The 24003-nt window shown below is 41.7% G+C and overlaps 2 protein-coding genes across 8 annotated transcripts; one reads left to right on the top strand and one right to left on the bottom strand.

Annotated features, from left to right (window-relative positions):
- Window positions 1–701: 701 nt before the first annotated feature.
- On the bottom strand, window positions 702–15176 carry IL4R (interleukin 4 receptor). Of its 2 annotated transcripts, XM_021543830.3 has the most exons (10): window positions 15055–15176; window positions 11672–11785; window positions 8106–8247; window positions 7090–7241; window positions 5898–6052; window positions 5182–5338; window positions 4335–4434; window positions 3723–3792; window positions 3507–3583; window positions 702–3409 (listed from the first exon to the last, which is right to left on the bottom strand). In XM_021543830.3, the coding sequence occupies exons 2-10, from the start codon at window positions 11739–11741 to the stop codon at window positions 1726–1728; spliced, it is 2607 nt and encodes an 868-aa protein (XP_021399505.2). In that variant the 5' UTR covers window positions 11742–11785; window positions 15055–15176; the 3' UTR covers window positions 702–1725. The 2 variants fall into 2 exon arrangements, with proteins under 2 accessions (XP_021399505.2, XP_031362018.2); XM_031506158.2 differs by lacking the exons at window positions 7090–7241; window positions 11672–11785; window positions 15055–15176 and having other exon boundaries at window positions 8106–8246.
- Window positions 15177–15369: 193 nt separating this feature from the next.
- Window positions 15370–23517, top strand: NSMCE1 (NSE1 component of SMC5/6 complex). 6 transcript variants are annotated; one of them, XM_077786922.1, is made up of 8 exons: window positions 15370–15475; window positions 16494–16653; window positions 18848–18969; window positions 19799–19876; window positions 20604–20750; window positions 21741–21857; window positions 22717–22837; window positions 23300–23517. In XM_077786922.1, the coding sequence occupies exons 2-8, from the start codon at window positions 16536–16538 to the stop codon at window positions 23326–23328; spliced, it is 732 nt and encodes a 243-aa protein (XP_077643048.1). In that variant the 5' UTR covers window positions 15370–15475; window positions 16494–16535; the 3' UTR covers window positions 23329–23517. The 6 variants fall into 6 exon arrangements, with proteins under 6 accessions (XP_077643048.1, XP_021399511.2, XP_021399515.2 ...); XM_021543836.3 differs by having other exon boundaries at window positions 22717–22849; XM_021543840.3 differs by having other exon boundaries at window positions 15371–15475; window positions 16510–16653; window positions 22717–22849.
- The last annotated feature ends 486 nt before the right edge of the window (window positions 23518–24003 follow it).

Raw genomic sequence — 24003 nt, 5'->3', positions numbered from 1 at the left:
ACTGGAGAGCATAGCTATGTGGAACAAAAATGGCAGGGAAAGGCAAAATGGAGCTAGGGCTCAGCAGAGGAGCAAGTGCTGCAGCAAAGTTGGCCTAAGCAGACCTCTCCAGCCAAGCACAAGCCTTCATGGAGGCAAAATCTTTCTTCTCACAAAGAATGCAAGAGAGAGCACAGGTGTAAAAGGGAAAGAAAGCACCACTGGTGTCCCTACATAGACACCTCTACTACTTGGAAGTGAGATTTGCAGTACCAGTTGCTGTGCTTAGCATTATGGTTTCCTTCCTTATGAATAGCAATATAGAGTTTTCTAAATGAGAATAAATCTATACATTTGAATATAAAACCTCCATTACTTAATTGGTTCTTATTTGTTTTATGCTGTTGCCAACATACTATGGTGGAATTTACCATACTGAAATATATAATTATGCTGTAGAGAAGACGTCAATAAAACTTCTTAAATAATTATCCAACAAGAAGTACATTGTGCCTTTAAGGTGCAGGCTAATTCCCATTCTGATTGGACAAGAACAAGAAGCTAAACAAAAGTATTTGATTAAGGTAGGTTGTCTGACCACACACTGGATAATCCTGGGAAGAAACACTGCTTAGAAATCCCTGACTCCTTTTACAGCTGCTGAAGTAACTTCTTGTTTCTACAAGATAAAAAACTAATCAATCACCAATAATAGCACTGTGTAAGTGAAAATTATGGTAATCTTTATTTCAGGTCTTGATTGCGCAGGTATAGAAACATACACCCCATGCCAGGGCTAAGCACACAAGACAACATCCCCCACCCCAAAAGAAGTAAGCTCTGGAAGCTGTGTGATAAATCACACACCTTCCTTTTGGACCTGACCTATATCCCACTTTCAGGTATGTCAGCACATTCCACATAACCTTTGTGCTTCCCAAGCAACACATAGCCAGGGCAATAACCACAAGAGCTGTACTAAGAACTCCTGCTTCCTGCAGCTGCTGCTCCCTTTTAGAGATTTCTCACAGCTGGAGACAGCAGCTTTGACTTTGTCTCTGTAGAGCTGTGGCTGCCACTGTTGGGTTCCAAACCCAACTGTGCCCAGGGGTCTCCACCATGTCCCAGCTGCCAATTCCAGGCAGGCGTAAATGACACAACCCAATGAATCATGGGTGACCTATAGCAGCCCTCACTTCAGTCAAGATTGAAATAACAAGCAAGAATTCAACTTGCCATACAGTTTATTTCCAAAGACTAGTTCAGTCTTGGCTAGGCTACCTCCATATAGCAGTTGTCCTCTTGGGAAAGGGTTTGCACAAAAGTTTCATTTTTTCCTTATTCTTCCTGCTGTTTCCCATTAACAGTTCCATTGGTCTTTTTTTTTTAACTGCAAGTGTCAGTCTGGAGTCCTCACTGTGAATGGTGTGAGAGTCGGAAGGATAGGAGTTACTCACAAAATGACAGGCTAGCACCTTGTCTGAGCCATGGAGCTCCAGGAGCTCTGCAGTTTTTCTGGCTAAGTTGGGCTACCAATACCATCCAGTGATGCTGGTAAGCTGATTGCTGAGTCACACCCCCTGCCCCCATTTGCATGCTTCAGCACCTCTTCACTTCCCCTTGCATCTTCAAGTTCCTTCAAGTGGTTGTGTGAGCGGCAGTGGAAGTCAGTATTTTAGCCTGTTATCATCACCCCCTTGCATTACTTTACCAGTAGGGTTAAAGCTTTTCCATTTTGTTGCCTTTCTAGCTCTTTCTCTGCTGTTTAAGTGCTCTGCTGTTTAAGTCTTGACATTTCATTTCTAACAAATGCAACAGCTGTTCATCTCTCCTGGTATTTTCCTCATTGCTATCACCATTCAGATCATAAGCGCTGTTGATACAAGGGCTGCCATCACTAGTCTGTGTGTCATTTTCACTAGATGCTAAACCTGGGACAATGGTGCAGTCAGAACCCTGAACAGTCAAACACACACTGTCCTTTATCCTTGGGTCCAATTCATAGATTGCAGTATCGGGAGGTGCTTCCCTCAGGTTGTTGCACAGATTAATGAAGGATTCGTATAGTGATGTAGACATAACCTCATTGTCACTGTCCCAGTATAGACAATTACATTTACCTACACTACCAAAAGGCTGATAGCCAGATGACTGAGGTGCAGTGGGGCAAGAAATTATATTTGCTTTCCTTTGAACATTTTGATATATTACTTGCTTACACATTTCTTCCTCTGAAAGAAAAGCTGAAGCACCTTCATTTGCATGTGTGGAGAAAGACAGAAAATCAGAATGTTCTGAACAGGTGTTTGGAAAATCAAGCTCAGTGCTGGGAGATCTGTAGTTGTTACAACACATCTGATTGCTAGCAGGCTGAGCACTTTGATCTCCGCAGCTGCATCCAGGTGTCTCTGACAACTGTCTCACAGGCAGTGAGGAAGGCACGCTTTCCAAGCCCAGAGTCCGGCTACTGTCAGCCATTGACTGAGACATGAGGGCACTGAAGCTCTTGTATGCAGAGCTGCTTGGTTCCTTGCATGCAGACAGAAGCATATTAAAGCTCTTGTAGGCAGAGCCACAGGGTTCCAGGGATGGAGACAAAAGGGTGTCACAGCTCTTGTAGGCAGAACCACAGAATCCCATGGATGCAGATACAAGGGTATCAAAACCCTTGTATGCAGGGCTGTCTATTCTGTCTGTTTTGGTTCCAAACAATGATTTATTTGTAGACTCCTGGATCAGGACACAAGAGTCAAGATCACTTGCAGAACTACATAGAAAAAGGCTTTGATGAACCATTTGTTGATGATCTCTTGCATCCAGAGAAGCAGAATTTATGCTGGAGCTCCGATAGCCAGATTCAAAGGATTCTTCTGATAGTTCTGACTCTTTGCTGGCTGTACTACAATTGTAGTCATCTTGAGAAGTTTTGGTGAAAAGGGGAGCTGTATGAGAAATATCACACGATTGTGGACTCTGGGCTGCACTTTCTTTTGGATTTTGCTGTGATGGATTTTCTGACCCAATGCTCTCTAAGGTTTTCCACTCTGCTGTGGGTATGTTTGGGCCTTTATTGTCTTGCATGCTATTTTCATTTGCCAGGAGTGCATCAAACATGCCAGCTAGTAACTCATTGTGTTCAGGGTGCTCTCTGAAAACACCAATGCTGCTCTCACAAGGCTCAAGCATGGTGATCTGGTTGCTAGTTTCTTCTTGGCTCTCAGTTTCACTGTCTGTTAAACATACACAAATTTCTATACACTCTTCAACTGGTATTGTGTCAGGGGTTAAAACTGCACAGCTGCCTTTTGGCAACCACTCTTCAGACTTGCTGTGGCAACTGCAAGATTTCTCAACATTTCTGATGTTATCTTTTCCCTTGAAGTTTTGGCTTGCCAAACTTTGAGCCAGGCAGTTCTTGCAACTTCTGTTTCTGGAAGTCAAAAGGAGAGGACAGTTATTGTTTATGGTACAGGAAATAATTTTATGCTGTAAAGCAGAGTGATTTTTTTTTTTTCAATCTTACTTACATTTGTCGTTCCAGATGACTTTGCTTTAAGTCCTGGAATGGGAACTTAATTTCATCAAAGTAGCACAAAACTGAAAACTAATAAAGATACAAATGAGATTGAGGACACATATGACTGTATTTAGCATCCATTATACTAGACAGACAATAGAATTTACTATTATGTTCTACTTCTGATGATCAGGAAAAGGTATTTTTTGCAAAGCTTTTAAATTACCTTGACATTTTTTACAACCAATTGGCTCTTTCCTGGATTTGGGATTTGATCCCACCATTCTTTCTTCATTCTGCAAGGGAAGAATGAAAATTACTTGTTTTGATTGTACTTGGGCATCAGCAACAGCAAGTGTTCATTTTGGGCATCTCCTGATTTTCATTAAACCAGTGCAAAGACATTTGTATGTTTGGTATGTGACTGCTCTGCACAACGACAGTCATCTGTTCTTCTAATCATGTTTAGAAGGATGTGTGAAATAGGATCTCATTGCCATTTAAAAATTTAACATTACCATTTAAAAATTTTTGAAAGAAATAAAGGTATTTAGCCAACATTACTTGAACTCCAGCAAAGACCAGGGTCTGATAATCCCTGACAACCCCTACTGCAATAAGCCTATTCTAGTAAGATTAATAAAACCATTCAGAAAATGACAGAGTTTATAAAACTGACTTGTGTTTATAGAATCTCTGCTCATAGACAGCTAGATAAAGGTGCTGAGAAAACCCAAAATATTAGATTTCTGTGCCTCCAGAGATTTGTCTAACCAATAGCAATACTGATATGTGTATAAACTGTTACTCTATACTCTGTAACAAGCAGGATACCTACTTGGTGAAACAGAAGTAACAAATGATGAATCCTGCCATGATCAGTACACAGGATGTGGGCACAGCCATCTGCAGAATGTCTTCAGCCTTCACCTGGTAATCTGTTAAACAAGCAAATGTTTACATGTGAATGTGCATGAAAATGCAAGTACTGATAATACCAAATTGTTTGCTGCTCTTCTGCAACTCAAAAAAATGCTCTTTTAGTGGATGTAAAATAAAGCTTCCAGCATGTTAACAACAGACTCCCACAGCTGCCAGCAGCAATGGTGTGCAGTGTGTCAGAGACCTGGCACAGGTAGTGTGCTCAGCCACTGGGTGTGGCAGGAGCTGGGAGAGCCAGTGTGCACTGTCACCCCTCAGGGACAAGGGCTATCACACAGCACCTAAAATGGCATTATCATTGTCACTGTAGTGCAGCTGTTTCTTGTTCTCTCTGCTGCTCTTCAGGGGTTTTTATAAACCCTCCTACCTCTATTAAAATACTGCTTTATTTGCAGCATTTATATATATTTCATTTATACTCACTTGCTCTCACATCAATGTTGCTGTTTAGCTCAAACACCTCTTCAACTTCCCTGCTGTCTATTTCATGAAACATTTATAGAGAATAAACAGATTTCTTTCAGCCTCTTTTTCACAAGGCTAAGCAATCCAACCTCCCTTGGTCTTCTCTTCCTTAGTTTCCCAAAGATTTCCCTATGTTTAGTATCTTTGAAAGCCTTTATTGATGTATTCACATTACATTCAAAATGATGATGAGTCCATAACTCTCCTCCAAGAGAGCAGCAGAGTATGCAAGACTATATACCATCCTTTTACAAAGCTGATACTTCTGACACTATTACCATAGTGAAATTCAACTTCTTCACTCCATTCACTCCAGTAGGCTGGGTAGTCCACATAGTTACACCTGAGACTTGCAACGTAATCATAGCCTCTCTTCAAGGAGCTTGCAGCAATCTCAAAGCTGTTTGCCTGGTAGTTAATTGCTTTTACAGAAATCTGAAAAGAAAGTGAGAAAGTTCTCTGATTTCTTTACAGGGTGAAGGGTTAGTGACAGCAACTACATACCAATAGCGTTATGTGTTTCAGTGACCTTTCACAAATGAACAAATGAATGACTATGTATGATACTGCAATTCATGTCATCAGCAGGTGGCATTTTTTACCCGCCACATGCATGTTCTTCTGCTACCAGAAGCAGCCCAGCCCAGAATTGCTGGATTATTCAGAACTCACCTGCCCCACAGAGTCATCAACCTCCAGATTCTTGATGTCAAGGGGCAAATGAAGTTCAGGGAATAGAAGCATTGAATTTTCGATCTCTGTCTTGTCTATTGCAAGCAGCAGACCATTTTGGGGTGGCAGTCAGAAGAGTTTCAATTCTTTGACACCCAGCTGAACCATCTTGGGGGCAAAGTGAACTGTGGCAAAGTGAACTGTGTGTAATCAGGATCACTGTGCTCTGGCTGGCCCTTATATTAATGAAGTGACTTTCAAGAGGACTTTTTAAACCTTAAAGCTCCAGAGACAGAAAATGAAGAGTCTGGGTGTCTCTTACCTCTGTTGGGTGCTGCTTCCTCCAGTATTTCACTTCATAGATGACTGGCTGTCCAGAGAGAAAGGATGGATGAGAGTAGCTCTCCTCCCAACTCAGATTGAAATTACCATTTTCAGCTTTCTCAATGGCAAGATTTTTGGGGGATCTCGGCTTAACTGTGTGTTAAAAAATACAGAACAGGGTAATGGGAGAGCACTGATAGAGAGAAGCATTCACCAGAGATCAGAATATCATCGCAGTCAATACACTTAGCCTTTTTCACTATGCTGTAGCACAAGAATAGAGAGGCCAAACCTGAGCAACTCGAGGGTATTTATTAAGCACTGATTCCTCAAGCTGGCTGAACCAATTGCAAGCACGGTCTTTTGGTGCACAGGATGCAGCTTTCAGCCTGGAGAAGCAGGAACAACTGTGCCTTGACAGAAGCAGCTGTGAGGCTGGGTGGACACAGAGCTCCAACATCACAGCCAAGCTGTCCTGGCTCCCTGTCTCTTGAAAATCAATGTGGACTTCTGCTTACTTGGCAGATAAGCAGCAGCATCAATCAAATATTCTGAAGAGAACCAGCTCTTTGGCCTGCCTAAGGTATGAAAATGGTTTCTCTGAGTGTTTAAGGTGACAGGTGTTACCAACAAGCACACTGTTCTGACCAAACTGGGGGTCTAGGCAGAGACAAACTGTGTCTACACTCTGTCCTGTTTAGGAGCAGTCTCTTCAACTTTTTTTATGTTAAAATCCAACATCAATTACCGTAAAAAAATCTTCTGCTGATGTGACATGGTTCAACTAGCATGAAAAATCAGAGTATGACAGAGACAGGAATGGGAAGAATTTCAGTAGGGATAGCGTAGTTTATTTCTAGAAACTGAAAGTAGCATGATGCCTCTTCATCTTGTAAGCCACAAGTAAAATGCACTAAAGATAATCTGAGTCTCCAAACTCCTTCTGGCTTGCAACTGAGAGGGTACAGCTAGAGGAACAATCACTCCCTGCTTCCCCATTACTTACATTAATTCCTTAAGAATCTAATCCAGAATCAGGTTTCTAAAACAAATGGATTTTGCATTTAAGCTACCATGACATTTGGCACCTCTAACAAGCAAAAACTGTTCTGGGGATATGAATGAGAAGTTAGCCAGGATTGCAAAGCCTGGAAACAGATGTGACAGTGACAAAGTAAACAAGTTCTTACCAACAAGGGCTGGTGTTACACTGTAATTCCATGATTCAGTGCCATTGAACTGTAGGGCTAGAATATACGTGAGGCCTAATACAAAATATTCTGGATATATTGTACAAGTGCACCTTAAACTGTCTTTTTCATTCTCAGGAACACACGTGTTTCTAAAAAAATAGGCACAAAATTATGTGATGGTTAAGAGAATGTGACACACTATTGATTGAAAAGATGATCAAGTTTCCCAACATGTGTAACTAATCAGAACTGAGACAAGTCAGTTCCCAGAAATGTTTCCAAAACAAAACAGAGATCCCCAAACAACCCACCCTCCCCAGCCACCCCCTGGATATCTGTATCACACTAAAAACCTGACAGAAAGGTCAAGGATTGATCCCAAATACAACACTTTGTCACACTTCAGCTTCTAAAGGAACATACTAACATCTTGTTAGTAGAGGAACAGGTTTACTGCCGTGTATCAGCAAGGTTATTTGAATGTTGGTGTGGTGAAATCATGCAGCAAGGGACAGAAGAACCCAGATGCATCTTCTTGTGTAAGAGATGATGACTGGCCCTGCTTAGAACAGGGACAACAGTCTGTACCTGAACATGGAGCTACACTGTATGGAGAAACAATCACCTGGCCTTCAGTGGAAAGCATCTTTCACACATTCTATAGACCAGTGAACCAAGAAAGATTTCTCATGAAGAAGGTAAAATTTTGCACAAAGTTAAGGTTCTGTAAACTTCTAAGAGCCCTACCACTCCTACCAGTAGGACTTGATCCCTCCTCTGTCCTAAGAGAGCAGAAAGTTCTACAGAAGAGTAGACCACTGGACTGAGGGTGCTGTTAATTGCAAAAACCCATTTTACTTAAAAGGAAATAATCCATTTTACTTTAAGAGGAATAATCCAAAGTACATTTTGTCCCAGACACCCATGGTAGAGGGAGGGAATTAAAGCCAACAGTGGCTATAGGATATATGAAACTCTAACAATGGCAGTGCAACATCTTATTAAACACTTACGAAACAGAAGAAGTTTCCTTGCTGTAGCAGAGCACAAATTCTTTGGAGCAATTGGTTTGTGCAGGCACCTTCCAGCGACAAACCAGCTCTTTGTCATAGTCAGTGAAGCATGCAAATTCTTGTATGTGTCCTGCAGCCAAAACTAGGGGAAAACAGCATACAATGAGAAGCAAGAGAATCAGAAAACTATATTGGATTAAGCAGAAATACTAACTTTTCCATCTAAACAGAGCTACCACACCTCTACAAATTAAGTGAAAACACTTATTTTTTGTGTCTGGGTAAATGGAAAGAGGGGCACTCAGACTGTCTTCACCTTTCTGGAGACAATGTCTAAGGTCTTGGACGGGAAGAGTCTGCAGTAGTAATACTGAGATAGAACATTTCAGCCAATATAGACTTCCAAGAACAGAAAATCCAATTGCAATAACTCTGTTTAAAACACATCAGCATTAAATTACAAAACAGCACCATCCCACCTGTTAAATACAAAAGCTTCAAAACCCAAAAATGCAGACAATTAACAGAGTCAGACCAGGACAACAACTTACAGTCATGACTCACGTCTTACCTACAACTAAGGCAAAAGGTTCTAAGCTTCCCAAATGCATGGGGGAGCATGTTCCCAGAGCAGCTCCCCAGTGCCTAGAAGATCTCTCTGCCACAGTCTTTCTTTGTATATACCTTTACTTCATTTCACTCAGTACTTCTGTCTTCTCATCATTGTTATGAGAGCATTCAAGACTGAGGAGAGATGGAGTCATACTGAGCCAGGCTCCGAGGAGGTACACAAAAGCCCAGAGTCTCTGCACTCCAGTGTTCAAGTTTATAACTATTTTCACTGGCAGTATTTTACCAAAAAATAGAATATACTGGTCAAAATATCTTTGATAAAACTGGAAGTGGAAATAGAATCCAATATCTTTGGTAGAACTGGAAGTGGAAAGAGAATCCACAATCCTCAGTACCCCTTCCAGCCTCACTTTCCTTTATTTCAATGTACTCCACAAGAGTGATACACAGAACAGAAAAGAAGAAGCTAGGTGACAGTAAGGCCATGTTATTTGGACTAACAGTGTGCCAAACCTGATACTGGACCCTGGAATGCGACCATAAGAAAATAGCTAGAAATAGTTAATACTTTTATCATGCAATACAATTATTTGCCTTTTCTGATGTTTGACTTCTTTTTTACAGATAAATAATAACAGTATCTCCCTTTTCTTGCACAACCTGTACAAATATAAATTCTTTTCTGCTTTACATGTCAATCTCCTGTAAAAAAATTAAAATACCTGTTTTTCTGAATCCTATTAAGATTATCTGAGAATTTCCAAAGGGATCCCGCTAGAACGTTTTCTGCAGCAATTATACAAGACCAAATTTTGTGAACTTGGCCATTTACATTGCAAATTCAAGACTCATTTGCCAATTATTCACATCCTGCAAGGTCTTTGTCCTTCAGCCACTTCTGCTTCACAGGCTTATTCCTTCCAACAGGTCCCTAAATTTCAGAGTATTCCTCCCACACCTTTTTTGCTGAAAGTACCAAATTTCATTTTATCTTCCCTGCATTTCTATTTTTCTATAGTCCACTTGTGTTATTTACTATGATCCAACTTCTGCATACTCTGATACAGTACAGGATCTGCAAATGTAAAATGTGATCGTCAGATACCTTTTAGTGGATATGATATACAGCACAATGGGATCTATAAAATTTGGATTCTAAGTTGTCTGGTATATTGACTGCTTATAAACCTAGAACTGACTGTGATTCATGGTTTCATTAGTGTTCAAATACTTTAAAAATGTTTTGGTTTATTTACTAAGGCTAAATATTTAACCTGCAGGTAAGAATTATTGCCGTTATGTCCTTTCTGGATGGCAGTACCAGGTTCCTTTTTTTTCTGCATGATACCCAATTCTTTAACACTCATCAAAAAAACAGCAAGTCAAACTCCCGCAACACTTTAACAGTCATACTGCTTTTTATTTCACAATAATCATTACCCTGTTGATGTTGTCTATATTTGGTTGTCATTTGTAATTTTATTGATAGTTTCCTTTTCTCACTTTAAAATGTACTTTTAACAGAAGTACTATCAAGTTAAGGCCCTTAAAGATGCATGACATTATTTTTAATCTGTTAACCATCTTGCACTTTTAAGAATATTTCAATTAAATGAAGCTCTTCCTGTTGTGTTAAGCTATGATGACTAACAGTTTTACTTTATTTTGCCATTCAGTGCTGTCATGTCTTTTCAGAACTCTAATTTATATTCTCTGCTCTTTTTCTGTTACCTTCTCACTTTTTCATCTCTGGTACACCGTATTTTTTTCAAAAAGCTCAGATATTTGAGAATTTCCTTTTGAAACCATATACAGTAAAGGGTTTGTTTTTACTTTGTATAGTCAAAAGAGAGAATTTAAATACTGAATTTCTTTTTTAATCCTCAAAGAGTACACAATGCTGAACAAACTTAAAATGCATAGTTAACTAGGCAAACAAACCCAAACAAAACACAATGAAATTAAACTTTGATAAAGATCATTTAGGGAAATGAAAAGGTGGGATTACCTAGACCAGACAATTCTGTCAATGTGTTCTTGCAAACCTTGATCCTTCTCATTAATTCAAATTGCACTATTTCATCCTATGTAAGACAGTAGCTAATAAACCTTCTTTTTTAGAGATAGAGTACTTTAAATTGCTTTTTAACTATTTTTGTTTGTTTTATAAAACAAAATGAGATTAAGAAATTATAGACTACTGTGGAACTAGTTAAAAAAAATACAGAAAGCAAAGAGTGAGATTCATTTTCCAGAAAATAAAAACTCAATATTGAAAACCATTACTATATATATATCTCATTAGTATTTTTAATCAAACATCATAAAAGATGCAATGAAAACAACCCATGTTTATGGGTATAGGAAGTCAGCTTCTGCCAAATGAGCTTCATGAATTAACCCTTAAGGAACCAGCAGCACTCAGCCTCGATGCGTCTGCAGGCCGGCAGAACGGTGGAGAGGGACACGCAAGAGATCCATCCGTGCCCTATCTGCCCCTGGCAGGGCAAGTCAGAGCTGCTGTGTCCCACAGACAGGCCTGCCCAATCTGCCCTGGTCCAGGCAAGCAGGCAGGCACTCAGCAAGCCGTGCTTTCCAGGTAGTCACTCTGCAGCCTGCGGATAGCGCAGCCCGGCAGCAGCTCTGCAGCAAACCGCAGCAGCCAGGGCATGCCGGAGCTTCCTGCACAGCTGCCACCTGGCTCACAGGCAGGCGTCCAGTGCAGATCAGATACTGGGGAATCAGGAGCTGGCTTTCCAAACCTGCTTCTCCTTTCTGCAAATTCCTAGTTTTTCTTGTCCAGATAGAAAAGGTCAATGTAGAGATTAAAAAAAAAAAATACAAGATTTTTTTCTAGTACAGGGATACTTCTGACATTTGAAGTTACAAATTTTATAGTAGTTCATTAGTGGTAACAGCGTTACCTAGTGGTCATGGAAAAATGCTATCAAGAAAAATTTCACCATAATAATTTATATTATTGACAAACATACCTTCATTTGTTGCATATGAAAAGAAAAGGATCCACAGGGGATATGGTGCAGCTCTTCGGAGTCTTGCCATTATTGACAATGGTCAGGTTCAGCAGGAAAAACTGTGCTGCAATTCTGCCAACAGGAAACACAATAAGGTGACATCCTTGTCTCAGTTAAGGTAAAGGTGTAATTTTTCCTACCACTCTGCTAGATGTTAGAATTCAGACTCCCTGCTGTACCTGTTTCCCACCTTTGGCCCCTAAAATTACCTCATGAAACATGATATGTAGAAGAATAAGGAGAACACAAATGAGCTAGAAAACTTTTCTGCAAAATTTTAATTACAGAGGATACAGAACTGTCATTGGCAGTGGAGCTACTCTCTTTAGCTACTAGAAAAGAAAGGTTGCTAATATGTAAAGGGCAAAAAAGGGCAAGCACTAGACCAAAATCAGTGACATTGTCACCAAAGCCCTGTGATTCCACTCAGATAAGTAAAAGAATTTATGAATGAAGTGTTTAATCTAAAATGTTTTCTCCAAGTCTTATCACCAGTACCTTGATAATCTGAGTATCACCTCTTTAAAAAGAAATTTTAGCAAAGAACTCTGAGCACTGCTCCAAAAGATTGCAGATTCATTAAAATATTAATTATTTAAAAGTTGTAAAACACATACCTAATCATGATATAACCAGAACAACTTTGGAGAAGGAAAATAATGCAGCTTTTATGTCCCTAAGCATAGCAAAACTGTCTAGGTAAATTGAAAACAGATGAAATAATTAATTTCAGACTTAAAAATAGCAAGTGTCCCCAAGATGTTTTACCAATATAGTTACTTAATGTGTAAGACAAGGCTACCGGCTTTCATATCACTACAAATGGATATGATGCATTTAAAAGTCTGGTAAATTTGTAAGTGAAGTCATGCTAATATGCTTTTGGCTTTACTTTCAGTATAAAGAGGGATAAAATTTGTTCAGCAGCGACACAACCCTTTGGTTCCTTCCTCTCATGCTTTTGGAATTTTCTAACTTTCATATCTGGACAGAGTATTCTTGCTGCCTGCAAGTTTCAGCTGTTCTGTTTATACCTGTAGGGTTCCCAGGTAGTACACTAGTTTTTATTTCAAGGAGAGGAGAGAAGACTCCTTCAGCAGGTGAATGGTGTTCTGCATAAGATTGGTCAGATTATGAAGTAGAAAAGACCACTGAAAGGTATTTGTGGATGGTGGTTCAATACTCTCTTCCCCAAACCAACCATGCAGCAGAATTACATTACACATGTCTGACAGAGGTGAGTCAGTCTGTCTGAAAATATCCATCTTAGAAGTTAAGGGATAAGGACATTTATAGTAAAAATGTAGCGGACCCTGACTCAGGGAAGAAATGATGATGTCTGGCTCCAGATCAGAAGGCTGAAGGATAGCTTTATTAAAACTATATATATTACATTAATACACAATTTAAAGAGATACTATACTATTCTACATACTTATTTTTTACTCACCTATTTAACTACAAACTTGTGACTCTCTGCTGAGAGCCACAGCTGGATCCCATTGGTCACTGAACCCAAACAACTTTCACCAGAATCCAACCCAGCAATCACTGCAGGTAAAGATCTCCATACCATATTCCACATGGGGAAAACAAAGGAGCAGAGATGATTGTTTTCTCTTCTCTCTGTGCTTCTCCTGAGAGACAGAATTATGTCTCTGTCCAGAGAATGTGAATGTCACAGACATTGTTAGTCAAAATAGAAGATCAAAATGGCAACTCTTCTGTGACCTTCTCTGGGGCAGCTACTGCTCATCTAGTAATAAAGAACAAACTTGAAAGACAAATTTCTCATAAGAGCTTGAGAAAACTATTACTCAAGAGCTGAATTTTTTTCATATTCTGAGAAGACATGAAATGTGGCTAAGCACAGTAATACATTTTTTTTTTTAAAGAACACAAGCACCTTTGCTGTTGCTCAGAAGAAAAGGGCCAACTGCTCTGGCATTCAAAACAAAATCCTTCATTTCCCTTTTTCCTGGAATTCTCAAGAGAGAAAGCATTTACTTTCCACTGTTAGGTAATATTGCCACATGACTGGCGTTCCAAGAAACTCTTGGAACACTTAGAATTTTGGCGAAGAATCCTAAACCACGTAAGCATGTTAAGCAGATGGCAGACCAAAACCATCTTCTCATGGAAAAATGGATCTGCACATGTGGATGAAAATGGAATTAAGCCAGAACTTTAATAAAACTGCAAAAGGAGAAAGTTTTAAAATACCCACAGCTCTTCTGCCTGTTACCTCTTAAGTTTTTCATTATACCAGACAATGAAATACCAATCTTAAAAAAAAGTATGTAACACAAATAGACAATCCTAAAATTGCAGCCAACCTAGTAACTCTGATAAATTTGAGAAAAGTAAATTGTAAAGATATAAGTCACTTCCTCAAACTAGGAAAGAAATCTCTGTTGGTGTTAGAAGCAGATCTACATAGCCACTGGCACAAGCTACATACTTTGATCACTTAACCTTTCTGTTTCTTGAAAAAAATACTATATTATTAGAAATATTCACTATCAAGAAAAACGGTAGTAACTTTTGGTCTGGTCTTCTAAGGAAATTAGGGTCACATTCCATTAACAGCTATAATCTGCAAAATTGTTATGTGCAAAGAGTAACTCCTGCCCAAATCAAGAGGTCATATTAAACAAGAGTGCTTAATGCACCGTTGCTGCAAGTGTACAGATGAAGCATCATTCCCTGTTTAAAACTGCCTCTTTTTAAAACTGATGCGCAACTTGTCTTACTCTCTATAGAGTTTAAATCACTGACTATAGACGCTGAATAAAACGAGACAAGCGATACACAGCAAAGCAGAAGTTTCACCAATAGATTCTGCATCAAACCTTGACAAGAAATCCGTACAGAGCGTAATGCCTTGTGAGGAAAAACCGCTCCGTTCCGGGTGCTCAGCAAGAACCGGCCCGAAGCTCCGCAGGGCTCACGGGGGCGCAGCCCGAGCCCGGGCTGGCCCGGCCGGGAGCGGCTCCGCTCGCCAACGCGGGCCCGGGACATGCGCGGCTGCTGCGCCCACGGGCAGCACGTCCGGCAGGAACAGCGCTTCGGAGAACTACACCTTTCTGCGTAAAACTCTGTAAAACTCGCGTTTAACAGCCGCAAGGAAAGAGAAGCGATTCTGGCCGCGGGTTCCAGCCGGAGCCGCCGCACGGGACGGGGCCAGGGACATACGGCCGGCAGCTCCGGAGAGAGCACAGACCTTCCGCCCTTCCCAGAACCGGCGCGGAGGAAAACACAGACCACACAAACGCACGCCAAGCGCAAGTAACGAGAAGGAGCCGGTCCTGACACCAGGACGAAGGGGCCGCAGGACGTACCTTGTGTCTACCGGCCCCCGCTGGGAACCTGGGCACTCGGGACCCCGGACTCCGCGCTGCGCGGGGCGCGGCCCGCCGCCTTCCGCCCCCACACGCCGCCCGTCCTTCCGTCGGGTGAGGGCGGGGCGGGGCGGGGCGGGCCGGGCCGGGGCGGGGCGGAGCGGGCCCGGGGCGGGGCGGGGCGGGCCCGGGGCGGGGCGGGGCGGGGCCGGGCCGGGGCGGGGCGGGGCGGGGCGGAGCGGGCCCGGGGCGGGGCGGGGCGGGCCCGGGGCGGGCCCGGGGCCGGCGCGGGGCGGCGCGGGGCGGGGCGGGGCGGGGCCTTCCGCCTTCCGCCCCCACACGCCGCCCGTCCTTCCGTCCGGCGCGGGCGGGCCCGGCGCGGGGCGCGCGCAGCCGTCGCTGAGCCGGCGGGCGTGGGCAGGTGCGGGGGTCGCTGAGCGGTGGCACTGCGGTGGGAGCCCCGGAGAGCCCCGGTGGGTCCCGGTGGGGCCGCGGGCCAGCGGGCCGGGCGGCTTTCCGTGGCACTGCCTCCGTGGGCTGCGGCTGGGCCGAGGCCGCGTGGGCCGTGAAGCGGCGAGGTCAGAGCTCAGCCAGAAGCGGGCAGTCGGCCGGTGCAGCGGTCAGGGAATTTCCTGAGCTGCCTTTAAGTACTTCAGGCGTTCTTCGAAACCTGTAGAGGATTGTTTTTCTGTGCAAAGTCACCCGCTCTGACTGACTGTGCTCAGATCAGGCTGTGTGGGGAGCAGGAGCTTTGTCTAAGGGGGAATGACAGGCGGTGTTGTGTTTGTCACCCAGCGCTGTTCTTTTCAGGTTTGCAAATCCCGCTGGGGAGTGAGTGTAAGGTTACTGGGGCGTTGTAGCGGGGAGTGGGCCGCGGGCCGCTCTCCTGCTCCAGTTCCTGGCGAGTCAAAGCGGCCCGATACAGTTCGCTCAGCAACATGCTGAGCAGCTTCGATGAAAACCGCGCCGCATAGAGAAGATCGAGGTCGAAGTTTAGAGGCTCAGTGACCACCAGGGGTGCCTAAAGACCCTCCAGGAGCACCGTCTGAGACTAACTGTGCAGACTCAAGCGGCTTCTGTGTGTATAACCTTGAGCCAATTATGCACGTTAAGCAGCAGTCATTCCCCTGTGTATCCAGTGCTGCAGTAGAGTATTCCTTGCTTGTTAATACTACATTGGTCTTAAGAAGAAGTTTTATTCTCGATTTTGGGTGACAACGACACAATGCCTATGTTGTTTTTTCTGGAGCTAAAACTAGTTGGACTTCATCTCTTCCACCCTTCCAGAACCTCAGAGCTGGTCACCCTCTGCATTCTGAGGACAACCTTGGGATCTGCTTTTTTTTGCCCTCATTCAATGTAATAGATTTTAATTGAAATCTTGTGTATACTTGGACTGTTGTATTCTCAATTTGCATTAACATGTGCATTAATTCCAGCTTAAACCTCCTGCAGCACTTGAAGCCTGGTGAAACACTGTGATGGCAGCTCAGATGACCAATGCTCATCGACGGTTCTTGCAGGCTCTGATGTCTAATGGGATAACAGAAGGATCAGAGGCCAAAAAATTACACCAGCACTGCTGTGAAACTGACAAAGGTGTGTCTGTCTTAGTGATGAAAGAACTGGGATTTTTTCCTGGTGCATCTTGAAAACAATTTGATTTCTGAAGGGCATGCACCAGCTAAAAAAAGTTTAAGAACTGTAAAGATATGAGTCTTCCCTTTCTTTCCTGAAAGATAAAATAATATAGCAACAAGCAAACTAATTTCTAATCAGGCCAGATTTGTATATAGTACTTCTTATTTTATCAAGGTTGTTGTTTATAGGTTATACATATAAATGATTTTCAAAAAATAATTTTTGACACTGGATATACTTCACTATAGTGAATGCTTTTATGTAAATGCACTTCAGTTATTTCTCCCCCGTGTTGTGGGAGAAGTGACTGCTGCAAAAACATTTCTGTGAGGATGAGATGAGGTTTCCTGCTGAATTGCTGTGCTTTTTTTCCCATCTCACCTGCACTGTATTGTCCATTCCAAGTCCTGGAAGCTGTGTTCCTACCAGGCTTAGGAGTGTCCCTGTGCCATGTCTACTCACTCTGCAGGGACTCTTCTGATTTTCTGTGAATTTGTACCCAAAGATGTAAGGTCAGAATGAAGTAGTCTATTTGTACATCTCCTGAGTCAGGAACTGTAACTTGACCTACTTCTTAAATGCTAAAATTGTGAAGTGTAACTTCGGGTGTTCTCTAACCCCTGTCCATTTTTTATGGAGAATATTTATCCCTTTTTTTTCCACATAAGATCTACTCAAGCAGCCACTTAACATTAAAATGTAACATTAAAGTGTTAAAACTGTTGTACAAAAGAGTATTCTGGTACCTTTCATCTCTTACCCTCTCTCACTAAAGCTACCTGGCTGCTGTGTGCAGTGTTTCCTGCTGACAGGGGCCAAGCAGGTGGTAAAATTATGCTTAATTTTGTACTTACTTTAGTAATGTTCTTGCTGTTCGTTGACTTTGTTCACTGAAGGAATCTTGTATATGAGAATCAGGAACTCCTGAGAGGAGCATCCTATGAGTGCTGTGCAGTTTGGGAGTGAGACCTTGCCCCAGTGCTCTTACATGAGCGAGGGACTCCTCTGACTGAGAACAGGATTAATTTCATGATAACTGGTTGGATTTTTAAGACATGAATCATTTATCTAAAATTATGAGCTGTTACTTTGTGGCAGCAGCTCTCTGATCACAGAGAGCAACAGGCAACTTTCCCAGAATGATGCCTGGGAAAGGCTGTGATAAGATCAGAGAAAAGAATGAGAAACAATTCTTATCTTAACTTGCTGCACCTGGTATTGTGAGTATGTGGAATGTGTTGTGGAGATTTATTTACCAAAGGGTGGTTTCTTAATTAGCCAGTAGTGATGGTGTTTTAATTAGAGGGCCAATTAGGTCTACCTGTAGTGAACTATAGTATCAAAAAAGCAATAGGTTTCTTGATAAAGAAACCATCAGCCTTCTGTAAATGCATGGAGTCTGTGTAACTTATTACGTGGCCAGGGGCCTGCTGTAACATTACTTAGCTCTGGAGTTTATTTTAGCCTGATGAAGGCAAGCAGGAGTGTTGCCACTGACAAAGTCTTGTTTTGGGCAGATGTGAGGGTTGTGCTGGTGGTGTGCAGGCATAAACCATTGTATACTCTTCCATAGAATGACTGAAAGTCCATTCTAATTATGTCTATTATAAAACTGCTGCTAGTATTTGCTTGATTTGTAGAAAACTACTCAAGATATTTCTTGTGTTTCTACAACACTAGAATTTTAGGTTTTCTGATATGTAATTTGAGCACTTATGTGCCATTAATTTGTGAAACAGAGCATACAGAAACAAGAAATCCCTTGTGTATAAAGGAATTCAAGTCAGTGTATTTTTCTATTGTGCATAATATTTTTCCCAATCATATTTTATTTTCAGTTCAGCTTAGTTCAGGTCACTGTAATTACTGAATTAGTGCTATGGCTTCCCTGCAACAAGGCAGACTTTCTGCACTCTGTCAACTGATTTTTAAGGAGCTGAGCATCTCTGAAGGCCACGAGACAGCAGCGCAAGGAAATGATATGTCTGCTAAATAGAACAGTTTGAATTCATGTTTGAATTCTGCCTCAGTTTTAGCACTCTTACCTGGGAAAAAAATGCTTCACATAAAAAGATCTGCCTGATGTGTGTGTAGTTGTTTGACTTTTCTCTGTATGTTTTTTCTCTGTATGACTTTGTTCATTCATTTTCAGTTTACTATGCACACGATAAACTGGACGATTTCATCAGCACTATTAACAGCCACCTGCAGCCTTTGTTTATGCAGATCCGGAAAGGAATATCAGAAGATGATGGGAGAGCACATTATGCTGTAGTAGGTACCTGCTGTGCTGTGTTCACATGGGGCTGGCAGTGGCTGCAGGAGCTGCTGGGAGGATAAACTGTCACAGCCCAGGTGTATGGGAATAGGACATGGCAGCAAGGATGACAGCAGTGTTGGAGTTACTTGGCATAAACATTGCTTAAGTGCTGAAGTGAGATTTCTTTTCCACAGGAGACTTTCTTTCCTGAGACAGATTTTTAAACTAGAAAACACAGAGAGCTGTCCAACATCAGTTTTCTTTTTCTCCTACTCAAAAAGCAACCTAGCATGAAGGGGTTGCTGAGGAGTAGCCTGTAAGTTGTTTCCCCAGGTGATCTGCAATGTGCATGTCAGAGGTTATTTAGTAATTTCAGAAGATCATACAGAAGATATTCTAACATTAGCTGCTGCTTTTAACCTTTCCTTTTTCTACTAAGTTGAGCTAATAATTAATAATAGTAGCACATGCAATAAGAATAGAAAACATGGGCAAGTGGTTTTCATAGTGAAAAAAACTGTGACAGATAACAAAGTTCCTGTTGCTGTTTAGTACCAGACCTATCTAACACCTGTGATGTGTCAGCTCTGCTGCAGCACTCTGTGTCAGTTCTGGGAGCTTGTGTTGTAGAATGACTTTGCCTGGGCAGAGGAAGCTCTGGAGAATTTGTGGCTGGAAGATGAGGGATTGTAAAGAAAGAACTTGAATACCATCAAGTACCCCACAAAGAACTAACATTTATGTTAATTGTAAGATGATGTATTCTTAATAACCTCAGGGGTTTTTTTACAGTTTCTGGTATGAAACTACATCGGCACTTTATATCAGTTTATTTTTTTGTAGGTGAATTTGGCAGAAACTGAAGTAACTAAAATGGCATCTGACTATACAGAAAGTGAATTGGAATTATTCAGAAAAACAGTAAGTATGTCAGTTATCACTTAGTAAATCATATTATTTGTGAAGCTCTCATCTAAAAATGAATGGAAATAGAGATGTGGTTGAAGAAGTAGTTGCCATTTTACCTAAATTTATGTGAGATCAAATGGGTGGGGTGGGCAGAGTTGAAAGTATGTGTAAGTGATGATTTGCTGTTGTAAGTCAGTTATAGGTAAGGCAAAATCAGCACCATGGAAGGGCTCCCTGGGTTAGGAACAGGACATGCCTACTTTAAGTAATACAGGCAACTTTCTTCATGATTTTCAGTCATGACTGCTGAGTTTTTCACTGGCTTCAGTAGTTCAGTAATATACAGTAGTTTTTAATGCCAGTAACATACAAAATTAATTTGCTGATTTGCATTTAAACATTGGTCTATGGTTATTGAGGTTTTTCCTCAAAAGATCTTTGACAAAGAGCAGATAAAAAGAAATGGATCTGTCACCACCAAGTGTGGCCAGGGGTCCCTGAATGCAGCTTCGTGTAGACAGTGTGTATATTTCTATTTGTGGAAATGTTTTCTTGGCAAAGATTAAAACTGTCAAGAGGACAATGATTGTTTCAGCTTTTGGCCTTTGTTTTCTGGTTCAAGCCATATACTGTAGTATCTCTCACATACCTGGATGCAAAAAAAAAGGCATATCAGCATATTAAGGTGTGTCTGCCTAATTGGAGTGTTTCTGATACTTGGTAATGTTTCTTCCTGTAGATGGACCTAATAATTTTATCAGAAAACGGCTTTGCCTCATCTACAGATATTTTAAACTTGGCTGACCAACTTAAGACAAAGAAAATGAAGAAAAAGGAAGCAGAACAAGTGCTGAAAGTTTTTGTGGAGGATAAGTGGCTCTCTGAGGTAACTGCATTCAAGTGTCCTTAGTTCAGTGGGTCCAGCTGCCATGTTCTTACGGGTGTGGTAGCTGAGACTAGAGCTCTTCTTGCATGAATGATGGCAAAAATGGTCTTATGGCACTCATGCTTATTGCTGCTCCAGTGATTTTTGCACAAAAGGAAGTAGACTGAAATGGAAAAACTCCTTGGGTAGGTCTGTACAGGACCATATGGTTTCGGTTTCTTGTACCTGCGTCAGGTGGGTGTGTGTGTCCAGTCCTGCCCAGTGATGCACAGACACAACAACACAGCATCCTTTGTACACAACATCACAGCATCCTTCAACGTGGAACAAGAGCTGGGGAAAGCTCTTAAGAGTGACCTGTACTGTTAGTTGCATTTAGAATTTCCTGAAAAGGAGTAAGGCCAAACATGTTGAAAACTCCTGTACCAGAAATGCATGGGCCACTGTGCACATGGTTACACCTGTTTTATTTCATGAGGGAGCAGTGGTGATGAACTCACAATGTTGACCATGGTGGACTGACCATGTGGATACTGCAGTTGCTTGCTAAGTGAGACCTTAATCCCTTTTCCTGCTGGAGTCATTGCATCATAGATCTTCAACCTGCTACCACACAGTTACTTACATGTTGAGTTGATTTGGCGGATATTTCCAAAGATACATCAAGCAGGAAATGCCTAGATTTTATTGAAAGCTAGGAAAATTTCCTCTAAAATGCTTTTTGGGCGGATCCAAAACAGCATGTCTCTATTAAGGAGCACATGCTTGCTCATCTGTGCTTTCCAAGGACTAGATCTCTGTAAAAGTTGTGGAATTTTTATTCTCCTCCTCTAAACAAAGGAGTTCTGCTATTTCAAAAGTGTTCTGGCATTGCATTGTACTAGCATGTTGGTTTCATGACAGTAGAAAAAAGTAGCTTGTTAACAGGCAGTTAGCAAAGTCAAAAAAGGTAAAAGAAATTAAAATAAACTCCTCATCTCGTTTCCTTAGAAAAATGGAGAATATACTCTGCATACTCGTTGCATAATTGAGATGGAACAGTACATTCTCAGCAACTACCAGGACGTGGCAAGGAAATGTAACATCTGTCGCAGCCTCGCCATCCAGGTAACATGTTTTATCACCTCAGTCAATGGACTTGCATGGACATAGCTGAGGTTTGTGATGCTTTCCCTTGGGTATAATCTTGGTCTTGTAATCTGGTCATGGTGCATTTTGTAAATTTTTATTTTTCCATTTTAGGCATTTTATCTTCTGTCTTAAGAAATAAAATTGTCTTGGAGTAGTGTCTCCAAGTATAAAATTGGAAAAGTGCACTCCTGCAATGAGGAACAGGGTTGTGCTGTCTGGCTTTCCAAACCAGCATGTTAGAGATGAACTTCTGATGCTGAAATAGGTTTAGCAGTGAGGTGTTACCAGTGTCCTCTTCAGGCCTTGCCAATAGACATCAATAGTGTGCCACATTCTTTCTTGGTCCTGGGATTTTAGTTCAGGAATTGCTTGTGTTTGGACCTCAGAACATGTGTGCTATATAGAGCATGCTAAAGCACTGTGTTTTGATAGCTGGGATGTTAGCAGTTCCATCTTGCTGAAGTAGTTACAGCCTGGATTTGTATTCCAAAACTGCTAAATTTTCTTGCTGTTTGAGCCTGCATCTTCTGATCTGCACAACTAACATGCTTCCATGTTACTTTTTCCCACCCTGATTAGTCTCCTTTATTGCACTGAAATGGTTGTCTTTCAAGCTAAATTTTGTCCATATAGGGAAATAGTATTTCCTAGTTTACAGAAAAAGATCTACTTTAACCAATTTACCAGCTTTGACTGTTGAGTGTGTCTACCACCCATATTGTGGGAACCATTCTTTGGAACAAAGCGTTACATATCTGCTGCACTTCATAACCACTTTCTCTTAAATTGAAAGACTGTTTAGAATGATTTTATGGATCAACACTCCTGATTTCAGAGCCAAGTATGTGAATCCTGTGGAATTGGAATGCACTTACCTTGTGTCAGAAAGTACTTCAGAGGCCAGACTGAACCCCGCTGTCCCGAGTGTAATGAATTCTGGTCTTGTGATACCCCAGGTACTAAGCAAGGTATATTTAAAAAACTGAATGCAATAACACTAGGAAATGGGCTGTGATACTCAGTGGCTTTGCCTGTAGTATTTATAATTGTGAGTATCAGCTATTTCTGACTTCAGTGGTATGTTTCAGACACTAAACCACACACAGGCAGCACTGAGCCCCCACAGTACCCAAAGAATGCCACAGGGGCATTAGCAGATCCTGTGCATATTTTTTTTAACTATCTTTAGGAGGTGGGGGAGGAGGGAAAGAATAGAGGCACACACAGCCCATGATGCTAAAGCTTCTGGAAATACCCAGCTTCTTAGAATCTCTATGGAATTCCTCCATTGGTCCAGGGAAATTGGACATGGTGAACAGCAACAAAAGAATATACAAAGCATTTTAGAAAAGATGGCTATACAATATTATCTTTTCTCTTTGTGTTGTCCATTAACCTTCCTTTTGTTTTCTTTACAGGTGTGAGTCGGATGGGCTCCCAGACTTAACACAGAGCTCCACTCTTGGCCCTAGATGATGCCAGTAAAACTAGATGTCAGTGACATCTGTTTGCCCCCCACTCTGGCAGAACAGCCAGACTGTGTTGTATTCATTAGTAACAGTACTCAGTGTACTAATTTTCTACAGTTCTAAGAATCTTACAATAAAATGATCATTGATGTTCCTGTTCATAGTAATGCCTGCACAGCTTTCTTGGAGGCTGTTTTGTGTTATTAATTCTCCATATTCATGGGCTGGGACTCTCAGTACATGTTTGGGGATGAAAGATGCAAGTGTTGCAGTCAGTCCTCCATTTGATATATGCAACTGAACTCTTGAAAGAAGCCTTTCTCAGCAAGTGCTCCCTATTTGTACAGGAACAGTACAAATTCAGTTGCACAATGGAAATGACACCTGCTGTAGCATGTCAAGCAGGTGAAAAATCAGTGCAGTGTGTGCAAGGCAGCTGGCTCAGTCTCTGACCTAGGGCTGGAGATGGAACACTTTGACTTAGCATTGTGGTTGTGTTTTGTCCCTTCTTTAGATGCAGAAGAATTTGTCTTGATGTAAGGCCATTCATAAGCAGCTGTGCTCTGTAAGGAGAGAATATTGCCACAGAAGGATTGGGAAGCAGTAGGACAGGACTTGGGGCAATGTTAACTTATGTCTGCAAGCTGCTGAAA

Source organism: Lonchura striata, chromosome 16, assembly GCF_046129695.1.
Source record: "Lonchura striata isolate bLonStr1 chromosome 16, bLonStr1.mat, whole genome shotgun sequence".
Lineage (NCBI taxonomy): Eukaryota > Metazoa > Chordata > Aves > Passeriformes > Estrildidae > Lonchura > Lonchura striata.
Note: the sequence above shows the minus strand (reverse complement) of the source record. Positions and strands in the feature narration are given on the sequence as shown.